Source organism: Suncus etruscus, chromosome 1, assembly GCF_024139225.1.
Source record: "Suncus etruscus isolate mSunEtr1 chromosome 1, mSunEtr1.pri.cur, whole genome shotgun sequence".
NCBI lineage: Eukaryota > Metazoa > Chordata > Mammalia > Eulipotyphla > Soricidae > Suncus > Suncus etruscus.
Genome location: NC_064848.1, coordinates 23,674,189 through 23,692,223, shown reverse-complemented (window position 1 = coordinate 23,692,223; position 18,035 = coordinate 23,674,189). Strand labels below are relative to the sequence as shown.

Below are 18,035 nucleotides of genomic sequence, written 5' to 3'. Positions count from 1 at the left end.
TTCCCATTGTTTATTTCAGCTATTACATTTGTTAGCTGACACTACTGTAAGAATGAGCTTTCTTTTCTCCCTTATTTACTCCTGCGCAAATGTTTATTAATAGGAACTTATGGGTTTCATTTCTGTTACTAAGTTGCAGTTTGTAATTTATTTTAATTTTCAAATGACCATTTGAGACAAGGATGTCCTTGTAGCTTTTGACTTTTTTTCATGTCCTACTCTTGTTCATCAAGCAATTCCTTATTCCTGGTACAAGATGTATTTCTAGGTTTATTTTCTAATCCCTTTTTCTAGAGCCATTTATTTATATAAGGAGACCAAGATTTAGTACTAAATTGTGAATTTTAGGAACTAGATGTAGATACCTGATGCGTTCATCAGTTTGGGGTTTCATTGGTTCCAGGCACCTCTGAATGGATAAAGATAAGTGGGATTACATACATACTCAGAAATATCCTCTTTTTTTTTTTTTAATTCACCTCTCCTAACAGTACGCAGGGGTTACTCCAGGTTTCTCGGTCAGAAATTGCTCCTGGCAGGCTCAAGGAACCATTTGGGATGCTGGGAATTGAACCCAGTCTGTCCCGGGTCAGCCACATGCAAGGCAAACTCCCTACCTCTGAGTTATCACTCCAGCTCTATTCACCTCTCTTTTTTATTATCCATCGATATATGTATCTGTCCAGTACCAACTCAGCATCTCGTTTTTTCTGTCCATCCCCATGATTCTTTTTCAAGCTTTAAGAAATATGCCTTGGGCCCAGAGAGATAGCACAGCGGCGTTTGCCTTGCAAGCAGCCGATCCAGGACCAAAGGTGGTTGGTTCGTATTCCAGTGTCCCATATGGTCCCCCATGCCTGCCAGGAGCTATTTCTGAGCAGACAGCCAGGAGTAACCCCTGAGCACCGCCGTGTGTGGCCCAAAAACCAAAAAAAAAAAAAAAAAGAAATATGCCTTATGGTTTAGGGATGTGTTTGCTACAATAGAACCTTCTTTGAGCCTCACAGGTTGTCTTCACCACACTCACCATCACAGTCCCACCTTAATCACTCACACACTTAATCACAGCTCTGGACATACTGGCCCACCAGCCACCTCCTCCTCTCCTTTGCAAATAGAGAAGTTTTGAAGGCCTTCATTTTGGTGTGCTTAAACAGAAGCTTAAACAATCTGCATCTGTTTTCACTTCTTAATCATCAGCTGAGTCCAGGATGTTGGACATTGTGTTCTTCTGGGTGAGTTTAATGTAATAGAAGGATGGAACTTAAGCTTTTATTTATCTTTTAATTTAGGTTATCTTACCATCAGCGTATCTTAGATATTGTTCCTCCTACCTTCTCAGCCCTTTGTCCTGCAAATCCAACATGCATTTACAAGTTTGGAGATGAAAGTAGCAGTAAGTAATACATTCTTCAGTCTTTAAAAAGTACCACTGCAAGTATGCTCTGAAGTTATATTAGGTTATAAAATTATAAGCAAACTTCCAAAATGTATACTAGCATTTTGAAAGATGATTTATGATTATCTTCTGCTTCAAGTTTTTTCTTTTAATATTGTTGTATATAAGATAACATCTTAAGTAACCTATTAGGTAGTAGGATAAATTTATTGCTAGAACTTAATAAAATGGAAACGAGTTGTTGCATTATTATTATAATGAGTTATTACATTATTATTTAATGTAAGTTCAGATATGGTGATAGGAACATAGCATAAAGCACACCAACTGTGCTTTGACCAGCAGTATGTGTTGGGAAATAAATTCTTAAATATGCCTGGTCCATGTCTGTGAAATTACACTGAATCAGAGACTTAGTTTGATGTGCCACTTTGTACTGTACACCATATCTAGCTTAATGGAATTTAAGTAAGCTAGGTAAGCATTCATGATCACTAGCTGTGTAAACTACACTCGTTTTTAGAGGTTAGTATCTTTAGGTGGCATTAACCAGGGCTATATTTTAGAGTGAGGAAAAAGTAAAGGAGGAAGAAGTAAAGCTATGGTGAGAACAGTGTGATAGAGCCCCGATTCAGATCTCTCCCACTGAGCAGCCACTGTCCTCCTCTACTGTACTTCTGACAACGAAAACTTGATGCAGCACTTAGAAGGGCCCCATTCCCAGGATCTTGAATGTCAAAGAATTAAAACTTGGATGAATACTGAACTGTCCCCACTCCTCCATAATAAAAGTGAGCCTAGCATTTAAAGACCTCCTAACAGTTGGTTCATTTTTTTCCAATTTTAGTATATGTGCTGCCGAAGCGATCATGGTTACAGTTTTTTCATTCTTGTTCATTTTTTTTCATTCTTTCCAAACAAGCCTCTATTTCTGTTACCTTTCCTTTAGATTGTACCATTGTCCCAATCTAGAGATTCATTTGTTGACCCAGTTTTTCTTACGAGATCCCTTTAAGTTAACATTTTGGAACTTGAACAAGCTAGTTGGAAACTTGTCCTGGCTAACTATGTGACTGGCTTGGTTCTCTGTCTAGAATGTAGACTCCTCATGTTACAAAGCCCTGTATTTCTTCGTGATTCTCTCCCTCACTTTGAGGGTAAAGCACAAGCACAAGTAACATGTTATAATCAACTTTATTCATTCCAGATTCTTAGTCACTGATATTCTATTTCAATATTTCTTTTTTGTTAACTTGTGTATCTTAAAATAAAAGTGAATTTCCTCCCCTCAAACTGACTCTATCCCTAGAACTAATCCTTATCTGTCCTTACCCCAGAAGTAGTCTTTCTATGCAGGTAATGGCTAACAGAATATACTAGGGAAAGTTTTATACAATCAGGATTTAAACTAATAGCAGACATGAAATCACAGTATCTGATTTATGTAAAGGAAGGTAAAAAAGGATGCCATTAACATCTTTCACCCTGTTCAAATTAAAGTGCAGTTTCCTTTGTCTCAGGAAAAAGAAGGGACCTTGGCAAAAATAAAAGAAATACATAATGGCTGGGAATTTACAATAGCTGATGGGATGGATCTGGGGACTACCAGTAGGCAGCTGTGACTGTCCACATATCATCTTCTATCCCTGAGGAAGATTTTCCTCCCCATCCCCCAAATTCTCTGAATTTCAAATTTTAAGTGTCCTTAAGGAAATATGTGTTGATAATTAGGCCTTGTTTTAGGTGAAACAAAATTGTCTTTTCCATGAAAGGATTAAACCATTGGCCATTAAAACATTAACCTATATAGATAAATATGATTTGGCAGATAGAGTATTCTCTTTTGTTCTTTTTTTTATTCTTGATTCTATTTTGAAAGGAAAGTATTTTTATAAAGCTTTCTATTTTAAAACTGTTTTCAAAAATAAATTATAAGTCCCAATTTTATTCCCTTTCTTCCTCATTCCATCTTCTGTTTTTAGACTCACTTCCTGGACATTCTGTTGCCCTCTGTTTATCCGTTGCCTTTAAAAGTAAAGCAACTAACGATGAGATCTTCAGCATTCTGAAAGATGTACCAAATCCTAACCAGGATGATGATGACGGTAAGGAGATTAAATAATTAGAACCAAGTATATGCTAAAACATAATGACAATGTGGATATCTCTTACAGTCACAGTTTGGCCCCTGCATCACTGTGTCCCCCAAACACCACTAGGAGTGGGAGTGGCCCCTAAACATAGAGCAGGAGCAGATAGTGTGATCCAACTCCTCAGTCCCCTTCTCCCCCCAAAAAAGATACTTAAATGTTTCATGCTTTCCATTTTATTGAAGTTTCTAACAGGAGGAGATCAGAGCAATGGTACGGTGAAATCAGGCCTTTACACGCAGCTGACCTGGGGTATAATCCCCCAAGCACCACTTGAGTAGCTCAAGGGTAAATTCCTGAGTATAAGGGCGAAGCATGATCACAGCCAGGAGTATCTTCAAAATGAAACAAGACATTTCTGACAGGAAAATCTGGTATATTATAAAGTTGGCTTTTAAGTTTCTGCAATTTATTGAGTAAATACCAGATTATTTCAACTAGAACTATTAGGTACCCCTACCCCAAGATTAAAGTGAAAATTAACAAAATAATTTATACATTTGCCTGAATCAATAAATGAGTCAGTACGTGGTGAAAACAGCTTTTATCAAAATCAAAATATCAGAACAGTTGAAAAAATGTACTGATACATCTGGGTAGCCATTGTCAGGGAGGTGACTGTTTTATTAGCTTTAAATACTAGGACATGTTCATTAAAAAAATGACTAAAAACAAGATTCTCTTTGGGTTATTACTGGGCTTTTGTTTGAATTTTTCAGAGACAGAAAATACATAAGAATAGGTTAAAAAAAAAAAGTGTGAATTAGGGGCCAGAGACATAGCACAGTGGTGTTTGCCTTGCAAGCAGCCGATCCAGGACCTAAGGTGGTTGGTTCGAATCCCAGCGTCCCATATGGTCCCCTGTGCCTGCCAGGAGCTATTTCTGAGCAGATAGCCAGGAGTAACCCCTGAGCACTGCCGGGTGTGGCCAAAAAAAAAAGTGTGAATTTCAATGATCATACTAAATTTAAACATAATTCAACTTCTTTTTTTTTTTTTTTTTTGTTTTGGTTTTTGGGCCACACCCAGTGGTGCTCAGGGGTTACTCCTGGCTGTCTGCTCAGAAATAGCTCCTGGCAGGCACGGGGGACCATATGGGACACCGGGATTCGAACCAACCACCTTTGGTCCTGGATCGGCTGCTTGTAAGGCAACCGCCTCTGTGCTATCTCTCCGGGCCCATAATTCAACTTTTTAACTGCTCTTTTCAGACATCTTTACATAAACTTATAACACTTAAGTTAACTTAAGGTTAAAGATTTACTCTTAATTTTATCTTGCCACTGTGCAGACAGGAAAAGACATGGGAATTTCTAATTTTTGGAGAAATGGATCTATCAGGGCTGGAACACATGCGTTGAGTGCTGGAGATCCAGATTCAACCCCTGGTACTGTATAATGGTGGCTGAGTACCTTTAGAATTAGCTCCTGAGCACTGCGAGATATGACCCAGATACCAAAATACAACAACAAATAAATGGATTGTGAATAATTAAGGAAACCTTCCCCCCAAACTCAATGTTAAGATTAACTTTATAGGGCCAGATAGATAGTGCAAGGTTTAAGATACTTGCCTTAGCTAACAGGAGAGACCCTAGTTCAAACCCTGTATATGACTCTCCCGAGTACCACTGGGAGTGCCCAGAAACAGCAAAGAATTTTATATCATGAATGTTTTAATCACTGATGGCATTTTATTAATATCAGAAATCTTCAGTGAATATCAGCTATTTGGAAATGATTATAACATCTGCTTAGCATTCTTATGCGGAGATCTAGGAAATGTTTAATGCTTAGATTTTTCTAACTGTATCACTGGGATATTTTTCAGATGAAGGATTCAGTTTTAACCCATTGAAAATAGAGGTCTTTGTGCAGGCTCTGCTACACTTGGCTGCCAAGTCATTCAGCCACTCCTTCAGTGCTCTAGCCAAGTAAGTTTAATAAGAACCCCCAAGCCTTTCTTGACTATTGGGAACTTTGTATCATATCTATGCCAATGATACAGTAACTCTTGCCTATAGTTGTTAAATATAAAAATCTTCATCACAAAATGAAATCATCTGATACTATGGTTTCACTTTGTGGTGACTAAAAATACCCCTTCCTGATTCCTGTCAGTTTATAGAAGTCTACATCTATTAAATGCTCACTTTTTCATATAGATTAGTGAAAAGGCTGGTTCTCTAGACAGTGTCACACCCACACAGTCAGCAGGCTCCCACCTGTCTAAAAGAAAAGTAAGCACCGATAGAGTCGACTCCATTTGGGGTAGTGACGCAAAGGTTGGCATCTAGAGGCAAAGCTTTCTACCTCATTATATTGCTCAAAAACAAAAGAATCTACAGTCTGCTTACATCCATTCAGAGAAACTGGATCCTTCAACACTTAAAATTTCCTAGACTTTTTCTTAGAAGGTTCTATAAAAGGCACAAGGCCACTGCACCTATATTTGACGCTTCTTAGTCCTTGCTTTTCTTTGATACAGATCATAAACCAATTCCATATGAACTGAATTCCTAGTTATACTTCTTATACCCTTAATGGTTAATAATTGATTCTTTCGCATTTATATAGTATACTGGAGGTTGACTGTTGAATTTAGTGCCATTGAAAAGACTTGGAAAATAATGGTGATGTTTAATGAAGTTTGTTATCCCTCTGCTCTCATACTATAAGGTTTCATGAAGTCTTCAAAACCCTAGCTGAAAGTGATGAAGGAAAATTACATGTTCTAAGAGTTATGTTTGAGGTCTGGAGGAACCATCCACAGGTAAAAGTATTTACTTAGTCATTTAAAGCCATTTTAAGTTATTTTAAGTCATTTATGACTTAAGTCATTTTTTTTAGTTGTATTATGCATCATAGACATAGATGAATCTTTTATTTCCACAAAGAAATCATGATCACAGGATATCTTTATAGTTCACACCCAAGTTTGGATTTGGACAAAATATGAATGCTCAGAAAATGTCCCTCATTTATACTGGCTCCTCCCTTTCCGGACGTGTAAACTCACCTCCAGGGAAGGCGAGCCATCCGCAGATAAGCCACACACAGGATGAAATCAGGCCGAAAATGGAGCACAGCACAGAAGACAGGCAGATAGAGGTGCTGGCATCTGAGTTCCAGCAGAGTTCAGCGGTTTCCCCTTTCTGGGCTTGTAAAGTCAGCCATTTCTCACTTACTCACTCACTCACTCACTTGGTAGCTTCAGAATGCAGTTTTTTGGGGTTCGCTTCCCAGGGCTCTGAGGAGAGCTTCAAGGATTCAGAAAAGACAGAGAAGCACAGGACAGGGCTCCCTTCAGGTCCTCATTTTCCTCAGAAGCACAGCAGGGCGGAGACTCCGCAGGTGAAGCAATCAGCACTTCACCTGGCAGTCCCCAGTCAGCCATTTCTTTGACTTGAGTCATTTTAAGCTTAGAATTGGTATTAAAATAAAACAGTTCTGTTGCTTTTATTTGTAAACATAAAATTTGATTCTGCTGATTTAATGGTACTTAACTCTTAAGTTTTCTGGTGCCATGGAAGTAATAATTTCACTCCAGAAATAGCACATGTTCTGATTTGTAGACTATTATTATCTGCATTTTAATACTCAGTATGAGTGCCTCTTGCTTGGAAGATTCTACCAGTTACCTAGTTTATCCAGTTTTTACAAACAAGCTCCAGATTTTTCAAAATGTCATATTGCAGTAATTATAAAGAATTAAAAGTTTATTTTGGAATATATTTGACTAATGATAAAACATTCTTAAATTTTTAAAAATTTAGGATACAATTTTGTATGTGTATTACATAAAATTTTAAAGATTAAAATATTACCATTTTTGATTCAGTATATGGTATATTCTTGGTAATAAAAGCATGGTATATTATTTTGATACTTGCTGTACTATTCTTGATAAGGGCAGATGGTAGAATAAATCTTAGTGTCTGATTTGATGGGTTCTATTTCCAATAAAAATAAATTTCAAAGCCCTCCTAATTTTTATCCTTAGAGCAATGGAATTAGTAAAACCTACTTATTTACCCTAAAAATTCTTTCATTGTAGATGATTGCTGTACTTGTGGACAAGATGATTCGTACACAAATTGTTGATTGTGCTGCAGTAGCAAATTGGATCTTTTCTTCAGAACTCTCTCGTGACTTCACCAGGTAAGATTCTCTAAGGATTTGTTGACTTAAGCTCTCTACTCTGTTCTCACCTAGATCTTTTTTTTTTTTTTTTTTACTCCTGGCTATGCGCTCAGAAATTTTTCCTGGCTCAGGAGACCATATGAGATGCCAAGGGTTGAACCCAGGTCGTCTGCGTGCAAGGCAAATGCCCTACTGTTGTGCTATTGTTCCGGCCCATCACATAGATCAATTTTAATAATTTTAATGATTAATGACCCCATCTGTAGTATTTACTTGGCAAAGATTCCTGGACACTGGAAATAAAGCTGCCATGACTGCTTTAGGGAATCTGAACTCAACCATCAGATAGAAATGCTGCTGTGTCCATGTTCAGACTCAAGAGTGGATCAGGCTGCAGTTGAAGGTTCAGACTTAATGGAATGCAGCAATGAGGTCCCATTTCATTGGAGACCTAGAGACACGTGCCAGGAACTAGGAGATAACCAAGTCTCATATTAAGTATTGTCATGTTGGGGAAAGACCTTGGGGGGCCTGAATATCTGGAAGGAAGTGTGCATTCACTTCTGGCATAAATACCTGAGCTATACCAAGGAAAGAGAATTTGGGGTATTGGGACCATACGCAGTGGTGCTCAGGGGCTGCTCCCTTCTTAGTTCTGGGGGTTGGTGTGGCCCATAAAGTGCTGGGACTGAGCTTTCTCTATGCACAGAGTGAGTTTTAGCCCTATAGAGAAAGATATAAAAATCCATAACATTTTCTTTTAATTGTTTCTGTTATTGGCAGAAGACTGATCTAAAATAAGCTGCTGAAAGGGTATGATCTGATCTGATCTAGGCTTAAATACTAACCAAGCTGACACTAGTAATTTAACCAGTTCTCTTAGATGAGGATGGCAGAAAAACATTATTATGTTTTCTATATCTCAGGGCTGGAGAGATAGCATGGAGGTAAGGCATTTTTGCCTTGCATGCAGAAGGACGGTGGTTCCAAGCCCGGCATCCCATATGGTCCCCCGGGCCTGCCAGGAGTAACCCCTGAGCGCAGCTGGGTGTGACCCAAAAAACAAACAAAAAAAAATGTTTTCTAAATCTTAGAAAACTGATCACCCAGGTATGTGTTTGCCGTTATCCTGAATAATATGCATTTGCGATTCAAAGCACTTCGAAGGAGATTTCACTATTATCCATATTCTACAGAGGAAAATGTGGGCATGCTTAAATAGCTGACTCAAAGGCTTACAACTGAGTGCAGTGTCAAAATTTAAGTATCAGCTTTCTTAATATGATGCCCTGGAACTCTGTAGTTTAAAGTAGTTCTAACTTTGCAGTGCATTCCCTGTCCCTCCTCCAGGTCAGGTACTGTGCTCTTTCACTCAATTTGATCATGGCCATGCAAAGACCCTTATAGTACTGGAGTCAGCTCTGTTTGGGCATAGAATGCATGTGGTCTGTCTCCTTAGCCATAATTTTTTTGTTTGTTTTTTTTGGTTTTTGGTGGGGGGTCACACCTGGCAGCGCTCAGGGGTTACTCCTGGCTCTAGAAATAGCTCCCAGCAGGCTCGGGGGAACCATATGGGATGCCAGGATTAGAACCACCATCCTTCTGCATGTAAGGCAAACACCCTACCTCCATGCTATCTCCAACCCCAGCCATAATGTTTCATGCAAAAACATTCTTGGGAGTTTTTGAGCAGATTGCTGTATTAAACTGTCAGTCATTCAGGTCAAATTTGAAGAAAGAACATATCCTGAAATGAGATCTATATGATAGACAGAAAAAGCAGTAAGAAGCTAATTTGGGAATTAATTTAATGCACTTTTTTTGGGGGGAAAGGGTCTCCCAAAGAGTATTTAGGGGGCCTGAGATAGTCTGGTGCTTACTGTATGTTGTGGTACTCCAGTGGTACAGGGGGGTCTTTCCTAGCAGTTGTGCTAGGCTAAAGCCTCCTAAAGCCAAGTGTGCAATCCAGCTCTTTGAGCTCTCTACTAGCCCTATAAGATTTCCCCTTTCTTACCTCCCCAACCCCCAGTGGTGTCAGATATTAAGCTCAGAGGTTTCATTCATGCAAGCATACACTTCACCACTGAGACACATTCCCTAGTCCTTAGGCAATATTTTAAAGCTATCAGCTTTAAATTAGATAGTTCTGGTACTTTAAGAAATTTGTTGCTAATAATATTTATATTTGTTTTGTTTTGTTTTGTTTTGTTTTTGGTTTTTTGTTTTGTTTTGTTTTTAGTTTGAAGGCCATGCCTGGTGGTATTAAGGGAGTGAGAGCTAAAGTCCACTCCTGGCTTGGGGACCATACAGTGCCAGGGACCAAACCTACGTCTCACTTATGCAAGGCAAATGCTTAACCACTAAGCCATATTTCATTCTCTTCGCTCAATTTATTTTTTTTCCTATATATTTGGGGGAGTGGGTAGGAGCCCTCCCAAACAGGGATCCAGGGACGTAGGGAGCCACCCTTGATTCTCTGCCAACCAGACTGGGAATTCCATGTTAGGGTCTGGAGACGCAGTGCTGAGCAGTCCTTGAAGTGCTGGGGGTTACCTAGGCTACCATGGTGTTTCAAGAGCCACCAGAGCCACACCCAGCAATACTTAGGGACCTTAAGGACTGAGCCTGGCCATGCTTGAAGAACCATGTAACCAGGCATTGAGCCAGGGTCATCCATATATAAGGCATCATCTTAACCTATGCACTTTCTCTCAGGTCCCATATCTATTTCATTTTTAAATATCACACATTGATAACACTATCAGCTAGTTTATACAAGTTTCCTAAATGTTCTAAATAATTGATTAAGTGTATGCTAATCCATGAGAAGTTAGCCTCATATCAGGCTACCATTTCAAGAAAATGACAGTGCTCTTAGAAGAGTTAGCAATAGCACAGTGAGTAGGGCATTTGCTTTGCACGTGGCCTACCCAGGTTTGGTACCCAGCATCCCATATGGTCCCCCGAGCCTGCCAGAAGTAATTTCTGAGTGCAGAGCCAGAAAGAGGGCCCAAAAACAAAAAAGAGAAGTAGCTTTCTTTGTTCAAGATGGCTTTTTTTTTTTTAATTTCCATTTCAGTAAATATATGACATACTTTGTCTTGAAGGAGATGGAAATAAAACTGATAAGGACTCAGTGCTGCCTTGGTACTGAGTCTTACTTAGTACATGGAGGCTTGTAGAATTTCTAGTAGAATAAAAGTCATGTGTGGCTGGATCACTGTGACAAATTCTGCCCAAAAAGTGAACATCTTTGTCAGATCTTAAGAATAGTTCAGGGATGGGGAAAAAAAGTTCAGGGATGAAGTTCAGTAATAGAGTGCTTCTTTGTGTATCTGAGGTCCTTGGATGACTCCCCTGGAGAGAAAGTTTTAGTGTGTCATTTATAAAAGCAGAGCAATCTTATTTTCTATAGCATAGTTTAACATATAACACCCAAATGCTGTATTTCTACTTTAAGGCTCTTCGTATGGGAAATTTTGCACTCCACCATCCGTAAGATGAACAAACATGTTCTGAAGATCCAGAAAGAATTAGAGGAAGCTAAAGAAAAACTTGCAAGACAACACAAACGGGTAAGTCTTACATTTGTTTCAAAGTTTATTATCTTGATGGCAGTTTAATTTTTCTAAGGCCAGAATTATTCTAAGTATTTGTGAAGGAAGAAGAATCTGGGGTCCTTTGCTCCATCTTTGTTGTTTTGCTAGAGTCCAGCTAAAAGAAGCCACAAACTTTTTTTTTTAGTAATTTTTATTGTGACCAAAGTAAATTACGAATCTTTCACAGTAATATTTAAGGTACATAGTGACAATAAATCTGAGCCATTCCCATCACCAGTGTTGTTCTCCCTCCACCCTTGTTCCCAGCATGCATCCCATATCTCCCTAATTTGCCCCCTGGGCTGCTAGTGTAACTGCTCTGGGTATAGCTTATTGTAGATTGGGTATTGATTCTGTTTGTCATTGACTTTGGGTTTGGTATTTGAGTCTGATCATTTTTTATTTCCACTCAATGTTCATACAGCTGTTTGATCCTGGTACCTTCCCTTTTTTCCCCCCTCAATTCATAAGGCAGAACAAGATGATTCAAGTTAGGTGGTTCTGTTGGAAAAAATAAACCTGGGAGGATTCTGTCTAGAGGTTATAAATATCAATTTAAAAGAAGAAAGGGAGGGGCCGGGAAGGTGGCGCTAGAGGTAAGGTGTCTGCCTTGCAAGCGCTAGAATAGGACAGACAGCAGTTTCATCCCCCGGCGTCCCATATGGTCTCCCCAAGCCAGGGGCAATTTCTGAGCGCATAACCAGGAGTAACCCCTGAGCGTCAAACAGGTGTGGCCCAAAAACCAAAAAAAAAAAAAAAAAAAAAAGAAGAAGAAGAAGAAAGGGAAAAAAGAAAAGCAAAAAAAAAAAAAAAAAAAATCCCAGCAACTACAAAAAAAAATGCCCAGCTACTAAAAACAACCACTATCATATAATAACCACAGAACAAAAGAAAATTAAAAAAATAAAAAGAAATAGAAAAGAGAAGAAAAAGAAAAAAAAAAAAACAAGGAAGGAATAGGGCTGGTGTGGCAAGGTTTTGTGCCTCTTTTTTTTTTTTGGCATGGGCATAGTAAGTATTGGGGAAATTAGAAAGGGAATTCCCTTAGCCTAAGGGCAGGGTTTCTCTGCCCTTGAAGCATACTGTCATGGGAACAATTACAAGCTCCATACACACTCATTTTCATACCCCAAGGTCTTTTTTATGGTGCCAGGAAACTTTTCTGCTCAGTTGCGGATGATAACATCACGCCTCTGTGGCTAGAGATCTTGGTATTTGCGTAGGTCATAGGGTAGGATAGTCTTTCTTACGGTTCTAAAAGTTCTGTTCCATCACTGTCAGTGTAATCAGATAACTCACTCCCAGAAGACTTTGGTGAGTTGAGGGTTGGGATATGGAAAGGGAGAACTTGACCTATAGCAGGTGACCACACACAGTCATTATTCCCCATACCTAATGGAATATAGTATGCTGGAATTCCGAATGGTTTTAGTGGGAAAGTGTTGAATTATCAATTAAACGTTTGATATAACTATCAGGTTATTTGGAGTATCGTTTTTTGTTGGGATTTTTTTTTTTTTTCTGGAATTTCGAATGGTTTTAATTTGTTCCTTTGCATTCTGCAGCGAAGCGATGATGATGACAGGGGCAGTGACAGGAAGGATGGGGCTCTTGAGGAACAAATAGAAAGACTGCAAGAAAAAGTGGAATCCGCCCAGAGCGAACAGAAGAACCTCTTCCTTGTTATATTTCAGGTATCTTGTGTAAAAGGAAAAATATGTAAAAGGAAAAATAGGCATTTCTCTAGTTTTGAGAGATGTTTGTCTTCACAATGCTAACTTATAGAAGAGCTTAAAAATATTAAAATTGGAGCCAGAGAGATTGCATGGAGGTAGGGTGTTTGAATCACCAGAAGGATGGTGGTTCAAATCCCAACATCCCATATGGTCCCCCGTGCCTGCCAGGGGTAATTTCTGAGCACAGAGCCAGGAGTATCCCCTGAGCGCTGCCGGATGTGACCCAAAAACCAAATTTAATTAATTAATTAAAGTTGGAGCTGAGTATTAGCAAGGTGGGTAAGGTGTTTGCCTTGTACTCAGCTTATCTGGGTTCAGTCCCCAGCATCTAATATGGTCCCCCAATCATGCCAGGAGATATTCTTGAATACAGAGCAAGAAGTAATCCCTGAACGCCAGTGAGTGTGCCCCCCCCCCAAAGAAAAGTTTACAAAGGAAATAAAAATGTACCATTTATTGCTGAAGAGATAGTCCAGTGGGTAGAGTGCTTGCCTTGGCCACGGCCAACCCAGATTCACTCTCCAGAACGCTACAATGGTCCAGAGTCCCACCAGAAGTGATCCCTGAGCACAATTAGGTGTGACCCAAAGAGGGGGAAAAAATCAGCCACTGAAAGAACGTATACCTTTTAAATCTTTGCTGCCTACTCATTATTCTTGTGTGAACATGAAATGCATAAATGCATGAAAAATAGAGGGTGCCTTGGTTAAGTTCCTTTTTTTTGTTTTTTTTTTTGGGGGGGGGGGTTTTGGGGTCCATACTTGGCAGCACTTTGGTTACTCCTGGCAGGGTCACGAAGGAGGTGGGTTATCCTGGCAGGCTCAGGGGATGCTGTAATTGAACCTGGTTTGGCTGTGTGCAAGGCAAAACACCTCCAGCTGGTTAAGTATCTTTTATCTCTATATTCTTACTTGTTTTTTGTCCTGATGAAATTGTTATTCATAAATTCTTTTTTTTTTTTGTTTGTTTTTGGGCCACACCCGGCAGTGCTCAGGGGTTACTCCTGGCTGTCTGCTCAGAAATAGCTCCTGGCAGGCACGGGGGACCATATGGGACACCGGGATTCGAACCAACCACCTTTGGTCCTGGATCGGCTGCTTGCAAGGCAAACACCGCTGTGCTATCTCTCCGGGCCCTATTCATAAATTCTTGTCAAGATTGCTAATTATTTCCTTAATGCTAAAAAGAAAAATTATTGGCATGAATAATCAAGACATAAAAGTTTTTTGTTTTGTTTTGTTTTAGTTTTTGGTTTTCGGTTTTTGGGTCACATCTGGCAGCACTCAGGGGGCGTACTCCTGGCTCTATGCTCAGAAACCACTCCTGGCAGGCTCGGGGGGATCATATGGGATGTCGAAATTCGAAGCACCGTCCTTCTGCATGCAAGGCAAATGCCTTACCTCCATGCTATCTCTCCGGCCCTGACATGAAAGTTCTTTTTTTCTTGTTGTTTTGTTTTTGTTTTTGGGCCACACCCGTTTGATGCTCGGGTTACTCCTGGCTATGCGCGTTCATAAATCGCCCCTGGCTTGGGGGGATCATATGGGACGCCGTGGATCGAAACCGGGTTCGTCCTATGCTAGCGCTTGCAAGGCAGACACCTTACCTCTAGCGCCACCTTCCCGGCCCTAAAAGTTCTTACTATAGGGGCCAGAGCAGTGGTGCGGGCCTTGCCGGCACTAGCCTCGTAGGGATCGCTGTTCAATCCTCCAGCCTCCCATTAGGTCTCCCAAGCCAGGAGTGATTTCTGAGCGCATAACCAGTAGTTACCCCTGAACGTCACCGGGTGTGACCCCCTCCCCCCAAAATTTGTTTTTTAAAAAAAGGTCTTACAAGGGTTATAGCAACTGTCATCACTGGTCAGCCTTTCTACACTGTGCTTGAAATGTGAAATTTGGAAATACTGCAGGGGTGAAACATGTCTCTTAATCGAGACCCCTGTCTTATTGGGAATGTAAAACTCCTCCTAATCCTTTAATTTCAAACCCATTTCTCAGCGTTTCATCATGATCCTCACCGAGCACCTGGTCCGCTGTGAAACTGATGGCACCACTGTCCTGACTCCCTGGTATAAGAACTGCATAGAAAGGCTCCAGCAGATCTTCTTACAGGTTTGTGAGGGCAGCTTATTTCTTAGCATACGATTTGCCATTTTAAGAACATCAGATTTAAGACGAGATAAAGGATTAAGGTGCATGCCTTACTTGCAGCCAACCCATCTGATCCCAAACAAAACAAGATTCTCCAAGCATTGCTGGTGCTGGTATAGTCGTGGTGGTTTCCCTTTACTGACAGGTTGGTTTGAGGATTTCACCAGCACCATAGGGTCTGAGAAGCACCATATCCTGGGGCTCTCACACTTTGTTGCTGGCCTAGTTATTTGGCTCAGATGTGGTAACAGGGCCCCCACTCTCCCTCCTTAATTCCAATACTGTCAATTTATAGAACACTTTATAGTATGTATAGGCCCTTAACTCTTTTTTTTTTGTTTTGTTTTGGGGCCACACCCAGTGATGCTCAGGGGTTATGGACTCAGTCCTAGCTATGGACTCAGAAGTAGCTCCTGGCTTGGGGAACCATATGGGACACCAGGGGATCGAACCGCGGTCCGTCCTAGGCTAACACTTGCAAGGCAGACAGACACATTACAGCTTGCACCACCGCTCCAGCCCCAGACCCTTAACTCTTACTATTGCTTATCAGAATGTCAACTTAAATTGATTCTAAATTACTGAGCTTTTCAGTTGGCCTTTCTCTTTGCTAGAAAACCTGTGAGTCAAGATGTTATGATTTTGAAGACAGCATTTGCTGTGCTTGGGGGACCATCTGCAGTGCTGGACATCAAGCCTGGGCTAGCCACATTCACACATGGCAATGAACTTCCCACTCTACCATTATTATCAGTTAAAAATTCATTAGCAGGAGCCGGAGCGTTGGCGCAAGCAGTAGGGAGTTTGCCTTGCACGCGCCAACATAGAAATGACTGTGGTTCGATCCCCTGGCGTCCCATATGGTCCCCCAAGCCTGGAGCGATTTCTGAGCACATAGCCAGGAATAACCCTGAGCGTCACTGGGTGTGGCACACAAACCAAAAAAAAAAAAATTTTTATTAGTAACCCTTATTCCCATAGTAACTCCCAAGTATGTTCAAGTTACTTATGAGGACACAGGAGTACTTCAATTTCAGGAACATTTTTTCCCATTTGGGCTCACATTGCTGATTTTCAGTAAGATGTGGGCTGTTTTAATAGATGGCATTAGTGAGGGCTAGAGAGCCACGGGTCCAAGCACAGGCTGTTTGCATGCCCAACACCATATTGTCCCCACAAGTATCTCACCCCCAACCCAAAATGACAAATGCGGTTTGGGCTTAGTATGTTGTGGTCTCTTTAATTGAAAACCAGTTATTTAAGTCACACTGCATTCTGTCCTGACTAGGGAGATCCTCTTTCTGAACTAGGGGCAGCAACAGGTGCTGCTGACACCACTTATACATGGGTCAGAAATTTGTTGGGCAGTGGGGATGGAGCAAATCAGCGGGCTCAAACCCAGGTCCCTACGTGCATAGCCTGTGCTCTATTACTGAGCTGTATCTGCACCTACTCAGAAGTGGGTTGAGTTCCTAAACCTCAAAGAATATACCTCAGAACTGTGAACATGCCCTTCCCAGACCTAATCCTTCCCTCTCCTCTGTCTGCAGCATCATCAAATAATCCAACAGTACATGGTGACCCTCGAGAACCTGCTCTTCACTGCCGAGTTAGACCCACACATCCTGACTGTGTTCCAGCAGTTCTGTGCACTGCAGGCCTAGGGGCCAATTTCCCTCTGTGTTAAGATTTTCTAAGCTTAAAGTTTGTCTTATTTTTGATGGTTTGAATGCTTTCTTGTAGTGTATCCTCTTCCTTCTGGGGGTTGGCAGTGAAGACTCCAGCTTTTGTTACCTTCATGACCACTGGAAAGCAGATGCCCCTAATGACAGCAATGTGACAGTGACCATAGGATGCATTCTATATGTGCAGATACTTTTCTGATGTTTTCTGGTACTTTCTTCTTTAAGGCTTGGGAGGTAACTGAGGTATGGATGACATGAAAGGTCAAGCTTACAAAGTAGTGTAGAGTTGATGGATTTATCGTCAAATAGAGCTTTTCACAGCTCTTAGACAACCTACTGTGGCTGAAATAAAACTACAAATCAGTTTTTAAAACTTTGGTATTTCATGCTTTATCATAACAGTCTACTTTAAAAACTGGTGGTTTCTTACTGTAGGGACATTTATTCCACTTGAAATTTTCTCTTAAATATTTTTAAGTGTCTTTTAAAGCTGTTCTACAAAGAAGTATTACTAGAGTAGCATTTGAAAAGATCACCTGGGTTTCTGTAACTATTTTATATAAATAAACCACACTCTCAAGGTGCCACAAAAATACAGAGTAGATCCTAAGATCCCAGTGATCCAGTGTGAAGTATACCCTTGGACCATCTGACCATTGCTCTACTCTCTGCACAGAATTGTCCAGGATCATAAAGTGAGGACACCCCAAGTTGAACTAGATGTCAACTGATTTGCTAAAACTGTGCTGGAATTTAATGTAGATTTTTTATTGTTTCTATGGCTTCTGGTTCAAGGAACTACTCATTTAGAAGCCTGGGATATTGAGGCTTAACTAAAATAAGAATGCATTGTGAGGTAATATATAAACATAAAGGATTATGTGACATTCCAGATTTCTGGTATTTTTAGTTTTTTTTTCATTAACCTCTGACAAACATTACAAATAATCCCACAGCTGGTAATCTTTTCTGTACATTTGTATCACAGATTTTTATTTTTTACTCATGACATTACCCATTTATGATGCTTTAAGCATTCTCTAGTTCAATATATGGTTCTTTGGTTTAACCATAGGATTAATAGCTATGGCTTTGTGGAATTGGTGGGAACTACTAGGATTTTTATTTTTAATTCATAAGATTAGGTTGCATGACAAAATCCTAGAAGGGCCC

The 18,035-nt window shown here is 40.3% G+C and overlaps 1 protein-coding gene across 2 annotated transcripts in view; it reads left to right on the top strand.

Annotated features, from left to right (window-relative positions):
• Positions 1-16,901, top strand: part of NCBP1 (nuclear cap binding protein subunit 1) — a 49,015-nt gene extending 32,114 nt beyond the window's left edge. For both annotated transcript variants that reach the window (XM_049784140.1, XM_049784141.1), the window contains 9 exons: positions 1,293-1,396; positions 3,382-3,504; positions 5,381-5,483; positions 6,229-6,322; positions 7,607-7,710; positions 11,153-11,267; positions 12,857-12,985; positions 15,025-15,138; positions 16,728-16,901. In XM_049784140.1, the coding sequence (XP_049640097.1) occupies positions 1,293-1,396; positions 3,382-3,504; positions 5,381-5,483; positions 6,229-6,322; positions 7,607-7,710; positions 11,153-11,267; positions 12,857-12,985; positions 15,025-15,138; positions 16,728-16,841 (1,000 nt within the window). In that variant the 3' untranslated portion in view covers positions 16,842-16,901. The remainder of the gene's footprint in view (positions 1-1,292; positions 1,397-3,381; positions 3,505-5,380; positions 5,484-6,228; positions 6,323-7,606; positions 7,711-11,152; positions 11,268-12,856; positions 12,986-15,024; positions 15,139-16,727) is intronic.
• The last annotated feature ends 1,134 nt before the right edge of the window (positions 16,902-18,035 follow it).